Source organism: Hippoglossus hippoglossus, chromosome 12, assembly GCF_009819705.1.
Source record: "Hippoglossus hippoglossus isolate fHipHip1 chromosome 12, fHipHip1.pri, whole genome shotgun sequence".
In the NCBI taxonomy this organism is placed as follows: Eukaryota; Metazoa; Chordata; class Actinopteri; order Pleuronectiformes; family Pleuronectidae; genus Hippoglossus; species Hippoglossus hippoglossus.
In genome coordinates this window covers 5,014,116-5,030,620 of record NC_047162.1, presented here as the reverse complement: position 1 = coordinate 5,030,620, position 16,505 = coordinate 5,014,116, and the positions used below count along the sequence as shown (strand labels likewise).

Below are 16,505 nucleotides of genomic sequence, written 5' to 3'. Positions count from 1 at the left end.
GAAGGCGTTCTTGAGATATCACGTTCACAAAATGAGTCAGACGTACAGGCAACCCCATAACATAATAGCTCCGGCCACTGGCTGTCGCCGGTGCAGAGGCATAAAAACCACAGTGGACCATGAAATAGGTTTTTAAAAGCAATAGGAATTTAAAGATTACAGAGATTTTATTAACATTTATGCACATTTACATTATAATTTTCAAACAAGGTGATTGTTTGATTCATATTATTCACAATTTATTTTTAAAATACAGCATTATCCACTTAGGTTGCAAAAAAGAGTGAAATGCATAATTTCACAGTTGGTCCACTTATGTCTAAAATGCAAAAAAAGGTTGATAAAACTTCTAGCACTCGTTGCTCGTATATGGGCAGACCACACACACTTGTGCAATGTCATCGTATTCGTACGTCCTCTTCAAAAATGTATCTGTCAGTCTCAGTCCAGAAATACTCTGAAACAGAGCAAAATGTGATGTTAATAAGCAGCAACAATATTAGATTGCAGCATAATAATGATAGTTTTCCTAAAAAGATCAGCTCATACCTGGAGACCCTGCACAGACGAGAGGAGAGTGAGGGGCAGAGAGAGGAAGGCAGCAGGACTAAGTTTTCCCAGCTGACGCCCTGATACACCGCACCAGTGGATCGACCTGGTGTTACACATCTCCAGCTCCAGGTCCATGGTTCTTTCACTGCAACAGAAAGGCTGGATGTTAGAGCTGCTTTATCATAATCAGTCTGTTCAATAATTTAATCACATTATCCATTTGGTACTAGTGAAGGTTGTCTCAGGGGCTGTCTTGTTTTGTCGGGACCTTCGGACTTTTCAGTTTGGTCTGAACCAGAATTACAGGTGTGAAAGGAGCCTTGGAGAAAAGGAACAACATTTTGTCCGACCAAAAGAAATCCGGATAAAACTGACCCATGGGTTGGTTTGTTTGCAGTATGTCATTCAAAAGTCTTTAGTCAGCTCCCTAAAATTGTAATGTGAAATAAAACTAACCGGATCAAATGTAAACAATGCTAAAAGGATATAAACCTGGGTTCTGACCATGGTCCAGGCTCTCAGGTGTTAAAACAGTCTATTGGACTGTGGGACTGTTACCTGCAGTTGGTGATTTTACAGATAATATCAAAAGGCTCTTCAAGGTTGACAGTGTCAGGAATCATCTCCAAAGAAAGCCTGATATCTCCATACCCTGGAGCCTGGAGGACACACAAGGAGAGCAACATCGTGAAAATAAACATGTAAAAAGTGAGATTATTTGAATTTAAGCTGCACTTCCACATCAAGACAGAATCCTGATACCATTCTTTGTAGCTGACTGGTCTGTAACCTCCCCCTCTCCCCGAGGTTGGTCTTCCACACTATGTCGAGCTTGCCTATCACCGTCACACCCTTGATGACGCCGGCCTTCTCCGCATACTCCGGCTTTGGCTTCAGGCAGTACAGGTACTGCCGTGTGTCCATGGGCTGCAGGTAAGACATTTTGCCGAATGTGGACTCCCTGGCAGGGGAAACGTTACAGACGAGAGCCAGTGTTAAAGCCAACAAATTAATGTATTCACCTGTTTTCATCCAATTACATCCACAAGGAGGAGTATGGTGCTTTTACCCCAGATCTCCAGATGAGACCATGTTGAGCTCTGTGACGTTGTACATCATGGAGGGCTCTAGAGAAACCTTCTCCATGAACATAGGTGAGGTGGTGATGTTCTGGATCTGAGCCTCCAGGAACACTTCATCTGTCTGGAGCAGAGACGACCGGTGTCAAACCAAAAAGTTGCTGCTTTGCTCCCAAATAAGCACAACTGCGTATCTCCAAGGCGAACTGAGCAACGCTTTGATCTTATGTATTAGGATTACAAAGAAGGGTTAGGCTTGTGTAAAATCCTACTGCCTTAAAAGATATGTTCACTTTTTTTTCAAGACAGTCTTAAAACCATAGTGACATTCTCGTGTGTACATTTGGAGAGTTATTTATCCCTGTAATTATCCTCCTGGCTATAAAGAGACACTTTCCTACAATATTTCACTGATTCTCAAGTTTAAACTAGAATAGAACCCAGTAGAGTGCATACCTCTGCCAAGGTCAACTGTCCCCTTATGAAAACACATTTAAATTCACCAGATCCGGCTATTTAATTAGATCTAAACCAAATTCCACACTCATATATCAGTGAATTATTTCCGGAGAAATCAAGGAAAGTGATTAAAAACTTCTCACAATGTTATTATGAGTTCTTCCCTGACCTATAAAACACCTTTCCACCAAGTAATGGTGGTAATACGACCTGTAATTTTGTGTAATCTAGTTTAGAAACAAACAGACAAATGGACTGGAAACATATCCTCCTTGGCAGATAAACAAAGTGAAGCTTCTGCAGACTGATATATACGACACAAGTGGACCTTATTAAAAGTTGTTGTTTTTAGGATGATGTCTGTCACTATTCCTCTACAGCAGCTTAGCATCAAAAATGTACCAGGAAACAGACAAATGGAATTGAAGTTTAAACTGCTAAGAGTGTCTTTTAGCACAAGAAAATGTCTGTGGGCTTTTGACCCTGTTCAGACAGGATATAAATATCAGTCCTGTGTGATCAGATCAGAAGTGGTTAGCACTAAGTCTGTCAGTTCACACCTAGAATGTCTTCTAAGCTCTGAGTACAGATGTGAACATACCCAAGACCCTTTGAGACGCATTCAAGATCTGATCACTGGAACCACACTGGAAGGTGGTCTGCTGACCGAGTCGTTTGTTGGTGTGAACGCAAACGTGCCCTGCGCCACAGTGAAAGACCTCCAACTCAACTGATGTTCTCTGACCTGCTACATGTTCACAATGAACCAAACATATGTTTACTCTTCTCAGTGAACATATGATTTGTTCTTGTCTACCATTGACCACATGTTGATTTTCTACCTGGTTTTTCTACACCATCTTTTCATAGCCAGCATGGACAGGAGGAATCATTACAGAGAGCTTAACCCTTAATACGACCATGTGAGTAATTTCTAAGATTGACATGAAAAAAGGTGAACCTTTCCTTTAAGCTACACTTAAGGTGATGGCAGAGTTAACATTTATATACCGGACAACAACTTTAAACATATAAACACTTATTAGATCATCTTAACTCTATTACGTTTGCTCAGTGGACCTTTGAGGACAGCGTTAGTACAAGTGTTGAACAGCAGACTGCTCAGTAGTGGTTGCACAATGACTGATCTGAAGTCTTTCAGTGAGGTCTCTCAAGCATCAACTAGTTGTCTGATTTTAACCAATCACGTTATTCAAAGCAGCCACATTATCTGCATCTGAGACTCTTAGAGGAAGTGAATGATTGTTTTCTTCTTCTGTCACCTGCAGCAGTTTGTTGTGGAACCAATCTATTTACAGATGTCTGCGGAAGACACACAGACACACTGCTCCTGACCGAGGGGGTTTTAGTTATTCAAAAAATAGGACAAATAAATCACATGACATCTGCAGAGTGAAGGCCTGTGCAGAGTTAACCCGCACTAATATGACTCTCTCTAATCTTACATTTTAGTATAATTATTGATAACCAATAAGTTACACCCACTGATTGATGAAAATAAGAAACTAAACATTTGTATTCAAGTGATAACTAATAAAATTGCAATATTAAAGCATAGATAAATATAAACTTTATAATAATATAAAGTAATAATTATAAAGGGCCACTCTGCATGTGACCATTTTAACCCATTGCGATTTAAGTTTCTTTTGATGTATAGAGAAATGGTATATTTTATTGTGTGGTTGTATATTAGATTTAGATTTAACATATTCTATTTAAGTAGATCTGATATGAAGACAGTGAGATTGACCTTGTTTGTGGGATGTGTGGAGTAAATGTATCGATTGTATATTTTGTTTTGTTTAGTATATGTTTGTGGGTACTTAAACATTCTTATTTAGTATTAGTGTTAATTATAATGTAACTACAATTAACATTCACTATCCTCTGCTGACATAATTGGTTCTGACGTTGTTAAGCGAGGGAAAAATATCTAATCAAGCACCGTACATGATTTGACATGGGCCTGTGTGATTCCTGGTTTAATGTAGGCAACTAGTTGATGCTTAAGGAGCGTGAGACTCAGTGGTGTTTACAGCCGTCACATACAGTGCAACCTCTACTACACAGGGAGATACAATGAGAGAGAAGCAGAGATTAGTTCATGCCTGCAATTCAAAAGCAGAACTGACCATGAACCATTCTGAATGAGGTTAATGATAAGTCACAGCGCTGAGTGTCTCCGTTTCATGCAAAGCAATTCCAACCAAAACCTGAAACCTCACATTTTATTACAAACACTATCATCAAATATATTCCCTCCATTAACTAGGAATGACTGAATAATAAATTAGCATATGAAGAAAAGTAAGTTAGGTTTTATCACCACTGACAATCAGACTGTAATTAGTTTGATAACATTGTAAACTTCAGTACGCATTTGAGAAACATCATTTCTGAAATATAATCATTTAAATCTCAATGAAAAGAGAATGTCAACAATCATAGAGGAAAAATGATCATCTCCCCAATAAGGATATATTGTATAATCAATCCAGTTCCCACCCACCACAATTTGACACCACAAACTTCAATTAGGAAGTCCAAGCCCTGTGTAGGATGAGTTTGCAGGAAAGCATGAGCGTCCAACGAAAGGGCAAAAGGACAATAATGGAAAGTTCATGTCGAGGACTAACAGGTTAGAATGAATCAAGACAAATTGTTTTATAGCTTTAAAAGTCGAGCGGATTTTCCAACACTGATGAATCACTTTCCATTTTTCTACTTTGCTCCTTTCTGGACCAGAAAGACAAAACAAGCCTGTTGCACCAAAAAGATTAAGAGACATTAACGTTCAGCCATGAGAACAGAATAAACAATTACCACAGAACTGAGGTCACTCTAATGGAGAAAATAAAATACAAGACACAATAAACAAATGAAGTTACATGCCAACGATGATGACAATGAATATATGCAGACTAATATAAAAAGCTACTGGTATGAAAATGAGGAAAAGCAAAAAACATCTAGCAGGAAAACCCCTTCATCTCCAGGTATTCAGATTTCTGTTAAATCAACTTTTCCTGAAGGTGTAAGGGTTTTTCCATGAGACCAATCACACACTAACTCTCTCTATTAGCATATAGAATGTTTCCTATGAAATATGATCTGAAGCATGTTACACATGCCCCATAAGAACTTGCATGTCATACAATACAGTTCTTCTATTTGCAGGACGACGTGTTGAAAGATGTGCAGCAGCACTTTCTATCTCATCCAGTATCCTGCTGCAGCTGCTGCTGCCCGTGGTATTTCAAAGCGGCTGACTTACCTCTGCATTGTAGAACTTCGTCTTCACATCCAGCGGCTTCAAAACCTGATTGAAAATAGATTGGAGACTGAATGTTGTCGTTTTCTCACACTGTGTCTCCATTGGCAGGGGGAAAAAAGGAATAATTTCCATGCAAATATATTCCAATCTGACTCTTAATCTTTAGGTAAGAAATGGAAATACAAGGCTTTCCTAAAATGTCACGGGCTGCAACTTGCTCACAAACTGAGGGCTGAAGACTGAAATAAACTAACTGCACAGCCCACATGGTAATGGCATTTGCTCTGTTGTAGACCTGTGACATTTCTCAGGCCTCCTCAAAGCTTCAAGCGAGTTAACCACTGTCGTCTAATGAGAACGCTCAAATATTACTTACCTGGAATTTGAAGAACTTCCGAAAATAGAGCTTCTCCCCATATTGTGTTGTGTAACTGACTGCACAGACTAAGCTGGACATTGGGACAGAGGAAATAAACGATTAAAATAGCAACAAACACAACTAAAGCTGGTTTTAGACATACACTGATAATAAATCTGGATAATCTCCAGACATTCCCCAGCGGGGCTGTGAAAATGCAATTGTCCCAGAGAGAGGCCAAAGACTTTCTCCACAGTTTCTCCAGCCAGCTCCCATGGTAAAAACTACAGATTTCCAAATGAGTCCATGTAAGAACACAGCAGGAGATTCTCCGCAGGATTCACAAGTGGACTTGTCAACGTATCAAACACTACAGAACATGATGGACTTGACTTCCCTTTAAACTACGTAAACAAAAATAACCAAAGAAAAGGAAAGAGGTGAGTGAGTGTGTGTTTGTCTCCCACAGTCTCAACATCCAGATTTCATTCCGTATATATAAGTAATTCCATTTCAGTCTCCCCCACAAGCCCAACACAGTTCAGTTGAATCCAGTTCAAACAACGAAAAACAGATACACAAAAAATTATCTATTGCAGGTTTACTGCGGATCTTCATTAACCAACAGACAGAGAAGCGTCTGGGTGGCTTCATTTACAGTGTTCCTATAAACAATATATATAAGATAATACAGATACAGATAATACAGATTCAAATTGAGCTCTACTTTATTTAATTGAATGAATTTTTTTTCTTTATCCTTCTTCACATTTTCTATGACAGTGCTCTTATATCTGAGCTCATCCGTTCTTCCTGTACAACACTCTTGATTGTACCGTTGATCGTGTGTTAACTTACCTAAGACAAATACAAATTGAAACCTGAACTACAATTAAGCCACTTATTCTTAAGGGTAAAAAACATTTGCCGGGATGACAGTTTTTGATTAGGGTTAGAATAAAATTAGGGCTGAAACACTGAAAACACTCACATGTGAGTTCCGATTTCTTTGACTTCGTGATGGATGACATCATCGATGCAGCTTTCAGGTTTGAGCTCGCCTACTGCAGAGTTTGACGCAGAGAGGTTGAGTCTCTGTGAGCTGGTCTGGAGGTCGGCCTGGGAATGATCACATGACATCACATATTGCATCACACGACAATAACGTGTAAAAGAGACGTGAAAAATGTATAACACATGTTGTTTTTTAACACTACCTTCACAAGAATGTCCTTCACAACTTGGTTGCTGTCATTGTGCACACTGATGTAACTGGAGAAAGTCTCTCCGAGGAAAATATTTCTGTGTAATGCAAAGATGTGGTAAAGTCAAATCACAGTCAAATCTAAAGCTTGCTTTATAAAAGGAACTTCCAGCTTCTTTAGTTCTTAGAATGTTTTAATTACCCAAAGTTCTGTGGTAATGTGAGCATCTCCCCGAGCATTAATGTCTCTGCTCCTTTAATGGTGGAGGGGTCCTCCCTCATAAGTTGACCGAACAAATCTCCTGTAGAGAAAAAAATATGAAGTATGTGTCAAGTTTGTAACATGTCAGTGAATTTGCCTCCCCTTCTACCAAGAGCAGTCAAAAAACACTGGACGGAATGATGTGATTGCACAGTTAATAATATTTGAATCAGAGGGAAGAAGGAATTTAACCGACAAATAGTGTTCAAATAAGTTTTGTGTAAGTAATTATAATTCTCCAGAGGACAAGACATACCTGAGCCCTGAAGCTGATAAGCAAACACCCAGAGTTATTATAAATCTGACAAAGAGTTCAGTCAGTGCATCCCTACTAGAGCGGCTGAGGTCGCATCTATCCTTTCGAATCTGTCCGAGCCTGAGAGAAAACTAACCGAGCCCGACATGAACCTGGCAGGCTCTCTGTGTTTTGCGTCTGAACCCGACCCCAAATGCACCTGATGAGCGCCGCACTGAGCATACTGACACGTATGGTTATTTTAGAATTGTAAGGTTTCGATCCTTACCAATGTAAAGCGACTTGAGATAATGTTTGTGATTTTGCGCTAAACAAATAAAATCGAATTGCTTGTTTCCCTGATTATAGACATGTGCATTGTAAAAAAGAAAAATTACTGTAAATGTAGTACCTACACAATTACATAACCTTACAACTTAAAATCTTCTTACATTCCCCTCCCACCTCACAGTAATTCTGCAAGCATCGACTACAACATTAAAAATATCAGTGTGCATATAAATAAAACTAACGTGTCCATTCTATACTAAGCTTTTGTCAAATTCTTAACTAAAACGAGACTTGGATTTTTCCCTTTAACTAACATAATCATATTCAGCACAGGTACGTCTGTACATTTTGCCCAGCCTGCAGGTGGGAGGAGATATGTAGGCGATGGACACTCTTGTTTTTCACATGGTAAATTCAGTTTTCTATGAAAGTGTTTTCCATCCTGCTGGGCAGATCAAAGAGACGGAGGAAAGACGTTAAAAGATCAGGTTTCAAAGCAGAAGAGCTTTGATAGGGTTCAAATGTCCGTCCTTCAGTTCAACAAGCTGACCACATGTCACTACACGTGTTGACCATTTCACTGACTTATACTAATAATACTAATAATAATACTATGATGAGACCATTAAGACTATTTCATTTACATGAAGCTCTAATATGAATAATAACCAGGACATCAACATGAGTGAGTCTGTAATTGATGCAGGAGTTTAACTTGACAAGAACAATGACTTTATGATTCTAATGTCCAATTCAAACAGTTAATCTTTATGCTTATAAAGAAACTGATCTCAACTAATATAAATAGCGATCCTACCTGGAAGTGACAGTGTGAGTAATGGTTTATGTGGAGCTCAGTTACCGGTGCAGGGACCACATTGCTCTGTGCTGCGCTCCACCAGAGGCAAATACAAATACTCCATCTATAATAATCTATAATGCAGATGTACACAAGGTCTAAAGCAAATGCTACAAGTAATGAAATAGACTCATTTAATCTCTGTTTTGTTTTCAAATGCTTGTTTACACACTGCGTTTAACATAATATTTTATGAGCTCAAAATAAACTTTTACAGCATTCTCTGATGACCCCTTCAATAATATTTTAAAGACAGGGTAGGACAGGAATAGGGATAGGATATAGTTAACTTTAATGACCCCAAGGGGGGAAACTGGTTAGCCATCATAAAGCAAAAACATTCCAAAACGTCGACGGCAACATAAGCCGTTTTCAGACATGAACAATTGGGTCCAAACTTTCTCCGGCGTTTGTCTTTCACACATAAATACTGCAACAGGAGATTCTCCACTCAGATGCGTTCACAACAAAGTCTCAGGAGCCTTCAGGTGAGGGGGGGTGCAGCAGGCAGAGGCAAAGTATAAAGGTATAACATATAAATTCTACTGCAAAGATCAAGTTTTGGTTCACAGCACATCGACACCGGCGATGGCCATAATCATTAAAAAATCTCTTGACATCTTCGTCTGTGTCTTCTATGTGTATGACACCGCCTTTTCATCCTGAGATATTTGTTTGTTTAAATTTTTTTAATACAGTCAATTGATTAGATCAAAGACAAAACATTATGCAATTGTGCCACTATCCAACCATGTAAACAGCATACAGATAAGAGCAGTAATCACTCAAAGTGAATGAATAATAAATGCACAGAGATAAAAACTGCTTCAAATAATACTACACAGAATTGTTGTACTAATGTTCATGTTTGCGTTTCTTGCCTGTTCTTTTTAACTATGAGCCATGTGATGAACTAATTATTACAATAGTTAATAATAGATAACGCTGCTTCTCATAATGACTCACAAGCTATTTCATTTCTTTAGATAACTAAACTCTGTAGATGTTTACATGATTTCATGGACATTCTCAAAGCCTTACATTTCCTTCAGGCTCAGTGCTTGTTTGCTATCTCTCACCTGGCAGATCTCGATCCTCACACGTCACTGGCAAGTTTGTGAAGAGCGTTGGTTTGGTCAACCGCATCACTGTGAAGGAAATAAGTGACATTGGGAAGTAAGTTAGTTGCCATGATTTATGTTTTCACATATTTGAAGTACAGTATTATTAGTGACAGTTATCTCTCCCACTTTATGAGCATATCCTGGTGTCAGTAACAAGTAGCAACCAAGTGTCAAGCGCATGCAGGTTTTGTAAATTATGATTATTTATTTACAGATAATTTTTGTTTCACAATACTTTGTAAAAAACAGTAAATGATTAAATTATTTTCTGTTCAAGCAACTTTGCAAAATCCGACAATATTTAGTTTAGAATTATGTTTCAAGAAAAATAAGCAACTGTTTCACATTAAAAAGTAGGAACCAACCAAGTTTTGGCATTTCTGCTTAAAATCTTTTAAAGAGAAGTAGTCAGTAGTTATTTGAATAATTACTTATTTTTACTAATATATATTATAATTACTACCTGTTGCAGCTTTACTCTAAAGCAGTCTTGAGTTGCAAAGCACAGTGTCATCATCTTATGTACACGGAAGGAACTTATGTAGTGTGGATATAACATTTGTTTTTATAGCTTTACACTTTATTATATTATACTATACATTTAAGTGCAAGAATTCCCAACAACTGTGTAAACCATTACAAACTCATTGCTCCTGATGTGGCTCAGGCCTGCAACTAACAAATATCTAATTGTTGTAAAGTTATTACTATCAATTAAAGACAGTACTTCTATAATTAACAAAGTACATTTTTCAGTCAAGCAAATGTCAGAAAATAATAAAAAATGCCTGTCACACGTTCACTGAAGCAGAATGTGACATCTTTATTGCCGGAAAAAACCTCCAAACCCTAAAGATTGATCGATGTCTGCTGATTAATTTTCTTTCAACTGACTAATCAATTATTCTGATCACTATTTGATGTCAACTAACCGCAGAAGATAATAACTATATTTACTGGTCCCACATTTACAAACTGGGATCTGGTGACAGCGTCAGGCTGTTGAAATATTGAACAGCCGGACACATGATTCGTCATCTCTGCTGACATTATGACGTAGCTCCTGCTTTCAGTTTGGAAATAACATAAGGACGAGAAAAATACTATTTAAAGATACGAGTCCCACAAACCGTCTTATTTATACATTCCATAAATGTAAACGTCTGACACTGTTAGCACTGTTAGCAGCTAACAGCAACAACAAATGACAACAACCTGCTACAGTGAAACATTAACTCATCTATTTCACTCCTGAAACAATTTTATACAATCTATACATTGTTTTTATGAGTCTAAAATACCTTTTAATGCGAGCAGGTGTTCCTGTTTAGCCTGATTTACATCCATTTTAACAGAGGGAGCTGTCTTATCGGGGAGAAATTAGCTGCTAATGCTAAAGCTACTGCTGCTGCTGCAGTTTAGCCCGACAGGAAACTGTGTTCTTCGTCTGTTGATTTGGGACGCTCTCAATGTGCAATACTGCCTCTCACAGTCCGGGGTGTGTATTACAACAAATCCTTTATTAGTGTGTCTCTAATAATAATAATAATAATAATGTTTATAATTAATAAAATACATATAATTATAAAAGATAATACAAAGTAAGTTAGTAAAAATGTGACTTTTAAAAGGCGAGCGAATTTTAAATAATTTATCTATGTATGTTGACAACTTAACACGTACATTTTCATCACCTTCAGAAAGTCTGTACATCTTCTGCCCGCAAACTAAAAACACACCTCTTCCGACTATACCTTGAATAAAAGTTTAAACTAACAATTTAGTAGCACTTAAATGGCACTTACTTATAACACTTTGTAGTTTGGCTTTCTTGAAGAAATAATACTTTCTTGATTCTTGTTGTTCTGGGTTTGTACCCTCATGGTTGAATGCACTTATTGTAAGTCGCTTTGGATAAAAGTGTCAGCTAAATGAAATGTAATGTAATCACAAAAGCCAAAGTTGTGATGAAAAAGAAATATATATTTTTATTTTTGGTTGACACCTTACTTGTTGAGTTCAGTTGATAAGAATATGTCATCTCATCACACACTATAAAAAGTGCAGATGGAGCTAACATATGGTAAGAATTGTCTAGTAGATGAAAATTCTCAGCATAAGTCGTAATTACCCTCACTATTGTTGGAATTTAATTTGTCACTGTTGTTTATTTGATCTGCACACCCCATGTAGATGTTGCACTACACTGACATCTAACGGTCCATGTATGTATTACACTAGTGTAAAACAAACAACAGCTTTCGTTTATTTGTGTAACAAAAAGTGACTCATATTATTAATAATGACAACTACAACGACACTACTGAGACTCCAGAACACCCATACATTGTTAATTAAGTGTTTAAGTAATTCTACCCAATTAATCAATTAGATTTAGTTATTGTCCTCTTCTGGAGGCCAGCGACAGAAATGACCAGGTCTCACAGGGTTTTCAAGAATCAGACAACCTCTCCAGAGGAAAATGTATCATGATTTATTGTTTTATTGATATAATTCAATACATGGTTTATTCATATACATCAAAAAGTGTTTCAAACATAATTATGTAAAGTTAAAATGTAAACAGTTAAAATGACTGAAAATGATTATTCATCACACTCATCAACAAATCTCAGAACAACTTCAAGAAAACATGACAAGTCCTCAATCAGTTGTTGTCGTCAGTGTGCAGGAGCTGTAATTCAAATGACAGTTAAATTGTCATCCCATTCAGAACAAACAGAGACAGAATGAACCAGTAATGAAAACTGCAAATACAATGAACATAAATGAATATCTGAACATCAAACCAAAAGGATTATTTTTTATCTTTAGGTGGTCGCTGATTAACAATAGTATCATGACCACTATTTCATTACATCCCCATACTCACTTGAACACGTTCCCCGTCTGTTTCTGGCCTCTGCCATTTGTTTTTGGACAAGATTCCAAAGACAACCAACCCAAAGGCCACCAGGACGATGCCGAGGGAATTTGCAAACTTTGCTTCCACGGGCAGCGAGCTGTACGGCTCCTCACTGCTTCCATTACTGCGGCAGATGGAGAAATATAGTCGGGGAAGGATTTCTGTTACATTGGGCATTACTTTGTTCATCATAGGTGAGATCATGTGTTTTCCAGTTGAAACTGTTTTTTTGGTACAAAAATCCAATAGCTAGGCCATGAGAGATATGATCACATCACAACTGTTTATTTGTATTTACATTGGCTCGCAGTTTGTATTAACATTGATTTTCAGATTTTATTGATTCATTTTAAGGCTCTACATGATCTGTAGAGGCTGTATCTCTGATTATTCAATCCCCTACTTACATGGGTGCAGCTTGTGATCTTTAGGGAAGGGACTGCTGTCACTTCCAGACTCTGGGCTGAAAACTAGGGGATTAGAGCGTTTGCTATCAGAGCCTGAACACTCTGAAATGGATTGCCTGAGGAAATATGGCTGTCCGAGATGGTGTCTTCTGTTAAATCTCAGCTATACTTGTACTTTTCTTGGAAATCATATTCCTGAATTTAGGGTTCCAGGCTATTTTGGTCCTTTATCTCTATTATTACTATTAAAATCATTACTTATGTACTTTCTTCTGTATTTTAAGGACTTTCTATTGTGCAGCTCTTTGTGTTGAAAAGTGCTTCATAAATAAAGTTATTAGTATTATTAAATAAAGAAGGACACTGAGTTGTCACCAGTTGGATTATTTGGGGCACTTACAGCGTGTACAGCAGTTTCTCATTGATGCCACTGATGCAGGAGATGAGACTGAGGATCAGGATGGTTTTTCCCAGCCAGACGTGAACAGGTTTCAGGGAGCTTCCGAACCACAGTGGAGAACAAGGAAACAAGAAACCAGCCAAGCCGAGGATCCACTGTCCATCAGCATCAGGTGAAAAGACAAGGGGGAAAGTGTTTTCTTACTGTGTCAGCTCTTTGCTGGTACCATAACACTTAAATGTGTAAATATTTGCCACCTTACCTGAAGTGCAAACACTGCGACAGTACAGATGCCCACCCAGCTGTGCAGAGAGTAAAGGTTGGGGATGTTTGCGCCTGTGTGGTAATCGAACACAGCACACAGGCCCACCACAGACAGGAGCAAACCCAGAAGCATCAGTCCAGCGTGCACCAGCTTCCAGGTGAGCTTGTTCTGTTTCCAGGTGAACGGGATACGATACACAACAGCAGCTGCAGATACAAAAGAACAGAGACATTATTTTCTCTTTCATAATTCGCTTTGTTCTGCTTTTAATCCAAATAGATGAATAATTACATATGATTGAAATCTTCACTTAAGGATCAAATCAAGAAGTTCGATTTTATATTCCCATAACGCATTCATCCAGTGCAATCAACGCGTTTCAGTGTCTGTTTGGACAGATTAATCAGGTTTTCAGGGATCCTGATTGCCAAATAAAATCACGCTAAAATTCAGCAGAGGCTGAAGTAGTCTGATCCTTAATATGGGCCCATCCGATAATCCCATAATGCAACAGAGTAGCATCTTTTGTTAGACTCTCCCAGCACATAAAAGCCTACACCTCCTGTTAGTGACACAGGCTTTCTGTTAAAAATGTCACAAAGTCACAAATTGCATCACTACATCAACATGAAAATGGTTATTCTCTCAGACTGGGAGAGCTCCCCTCAGAAACACAGAGCACATACAAAACAATTATTCCACAGGCAGCGTAGTGTCACACCCCTTGTGACAAGTTAATGAATGGTCATGTGTAAATTGGAGGATTGCCCCCTTTAGGGCTGGTATTTTGTTATCGTATGGTCGGCTGTACACAGATGTTCTGCCAATAATGGAAACCCCCAATTTTTCTAACATAGATAATTTGGTAGAATCTTTATTAAAGGGCCTGCTTGTGTTTTAGTTGAGGAACAATGAGGCTACACTTTGTCGACCCTATTTATATCAGTGGAGATTGACTAAATCACAGAAAACTACATCCTTTAAAATGATCATTTGATTTGAAAACGTCCTGGAACAGTGTCAACAAAAAATATGATTTTCAATTTTATAAATTTTAGCTAGGGTGTATCTAAAGCTGTAACTCAATGTAAAAAGTATGTCATAACTTCAGTGTGGCATCTCACCGTTGCCGTACACAACCACCAGTCCTGACACCATGAGCACAGGATGCCAGTTGAACTGCAGGGCAGAATAATCCCAGGCGAAGCCCCCTCTCCAGTGTGAGCTCCAGCAGCTCACAAACAGCACACAGAGCAGGCCCAAACACACACACAGTGTGTAGGTGGAGTAGAAAAACACAGACGACCTCATAGCTGTGGGTTTGAAAGGAGGGAGAGTAAGTGTTACGTATTATATCATAAGTAGAAGATAGTGAGTCTTCTGTACTGAGTGGTACTGGTACCCTGGTGTACTGAACCAGTGGTAAAAGAAGTGCCTGAGGTAAAAGTTATGAGGTTACAAGTTCAATTCAATCCTACCTACATGTATTTATGAAAAACAACAGCAGTATTATTATAAGTTATAGTATTTTAAGATTTGTATTGATCTTTTAATGAAATATAAAACAACAAAAACAATAACAACAATGATAACAGGGAAGGAAAACAAACAAACAAACAAACAAACCAAAAAGGGAAACAAAGATCACATTTTAGTACATAAATACTTTGACATGAGTATTTGTATTTATATATTTAGTATTTTAAGCTAAATTTATAAGAAGTATCAAAAGTAAAGCTACTGTAGGATGGAATATTTAGTAGTGTCACACACATACACACAAACACACACACACACATACACACATATTTTTTATTCAAACAAATATATTTTTAAATATGGCAGCACATAAAACATATACAACAAATAACATAACAATAAAAAATAAAAGATGATTATAAAAACAACTTACATAGTGTTTTTAATATTGCAGTTGCTTAAATGTACTTTACATTCCATTACTCTTCAATACACACTTAAGACTCGAGTAAACATTTTTCTATTGAGTTAGATTTAATTTGAATTTTCCACAAAAATAACAATGTAAATGATTTTTACTCACCTAACGATTGCTTTTCTCCTTCATAGGAATCCTGCCTCTTCACTCTCTTCACCACCTAAAGATCGTCGTAGACAGTGGCCGTGTTGTTCTGCCTTCTTTGTTACATCAACTCGAATGATCCTAGCTGACAGCATCCAGCATGAAAATTGTGTCTGATGGTTAAATAAGTCTGGTGGTAAAAGTGGGGGTGTAGGGGGGGAAGTCTAGATCAAAAAGGTTGTGACACGGTAGCAATTTCCCCTTTGCATTATCCTGATTAGTGAAATAATGCATCCAAGTGTTAATCATTAGTCCTTGCCGTGCAGTAAAAAATTATCACAGAATTAGATTACAGGTTTTGCAACATAACTCACTTTGTGCTTGTTCATGTTGATGTGTCATGCACTTTTCATATTGTTACAAAACAAGTATGAAGTGAATCATTATAAGACATAACACAAGTACTGAAACCAATTAGGTTTAGATGAGAATGGTTTTCTTCCAAACTATATCAAAGGCAAATCAAAGGCAATTCAGCTTTACTATTTTCATACTATTTCATGACTTGACTATAGGTTGGATAAGTGATCATAACATCTATTTTCATGAAACATATAGTGTAAAAAAGTGGGAAGTGTAGCAAGCATAAAGACACACGCTCTATGTATCATCTTTTCAAGCTAACCCACAAACTGCTGGATGACTTGCATTTCTTTTTGTGTGCGAACTTCCTTATGACACAAAG

At 37.7% G+C, this 16,505-nt stretch overlaps 2 protein-coding genes across 3 annotated transcripts; both read right to left on the bottom strand.

The window, feature by feature from the left end:
* Positions 1-125: 125 nt before the first annotated feature.
* Positions 126-11,172, bottom strand: trappc13 (trafficking protein particle complex 13). Of its 2 annotated transcripts, XM_034602036.1 has the most exons (13): positions 11,023-11,172; positions 9,677-9,745; positions 7,153-7,252; positions 6,964-7,048; positions 6,738-6,865; positions 5,765-5,837; positions 5,389-5,433; positions 4,938-4,955; positions 1,622-1,755; positions 1,315-1,513; positions 1,111-1,211; positions 550-697; positions 126-457 (listed from the first exon to the last, which is right to left on the bottom strand). In XM_034602036.1, exons 1-13 carry the CDS (start codon positions 11,066-11,068, stop codon positions 350-352), a joined length of 1,254 nt encoding a protein of 417 aa, XP_034457927.1. In that variant the 5' UTR covers positions 11,069-11,172; the 3' UTR covers positions 126-349. The 2 variants fall into 2 exon arrangements, with proteins under 2 accessions (XP_034457927.1, XP_034457929.1); XM_034602038.1 differs by lacking the exon at positions 4,938-4,955.
* A 1,217-nt stretch (positions 11,173-12,389) lies between these two features.
* On the bottom strand, positions 12,390-15,897 carry LOC117772195 (cytochrome b ascorbate-dependent protein 3-like). Its single transcript, XM_034603170.1, has 6 exons — positions 15,782-15,897; positions 14,844-15,032; positions 13,717-13,925; positions 13,455-13,609; positions 12,615-12,771; positions 12,390-12,416 (listed from the first exon to the last, which is right to left on the bottom strand). Exons 2-6 carry the CDS (start codon positions 15,028-15,030, stop codon positions 12,390-12,392), a joined length of 735 nt encoding a protein of 244 aa, XP_034459061.1. The 5' UTR covers positions 15,031-15,032; positions 15,782-15,897.
* Positions 15,898-16,505: the final 608 nt, after the last annotated feature.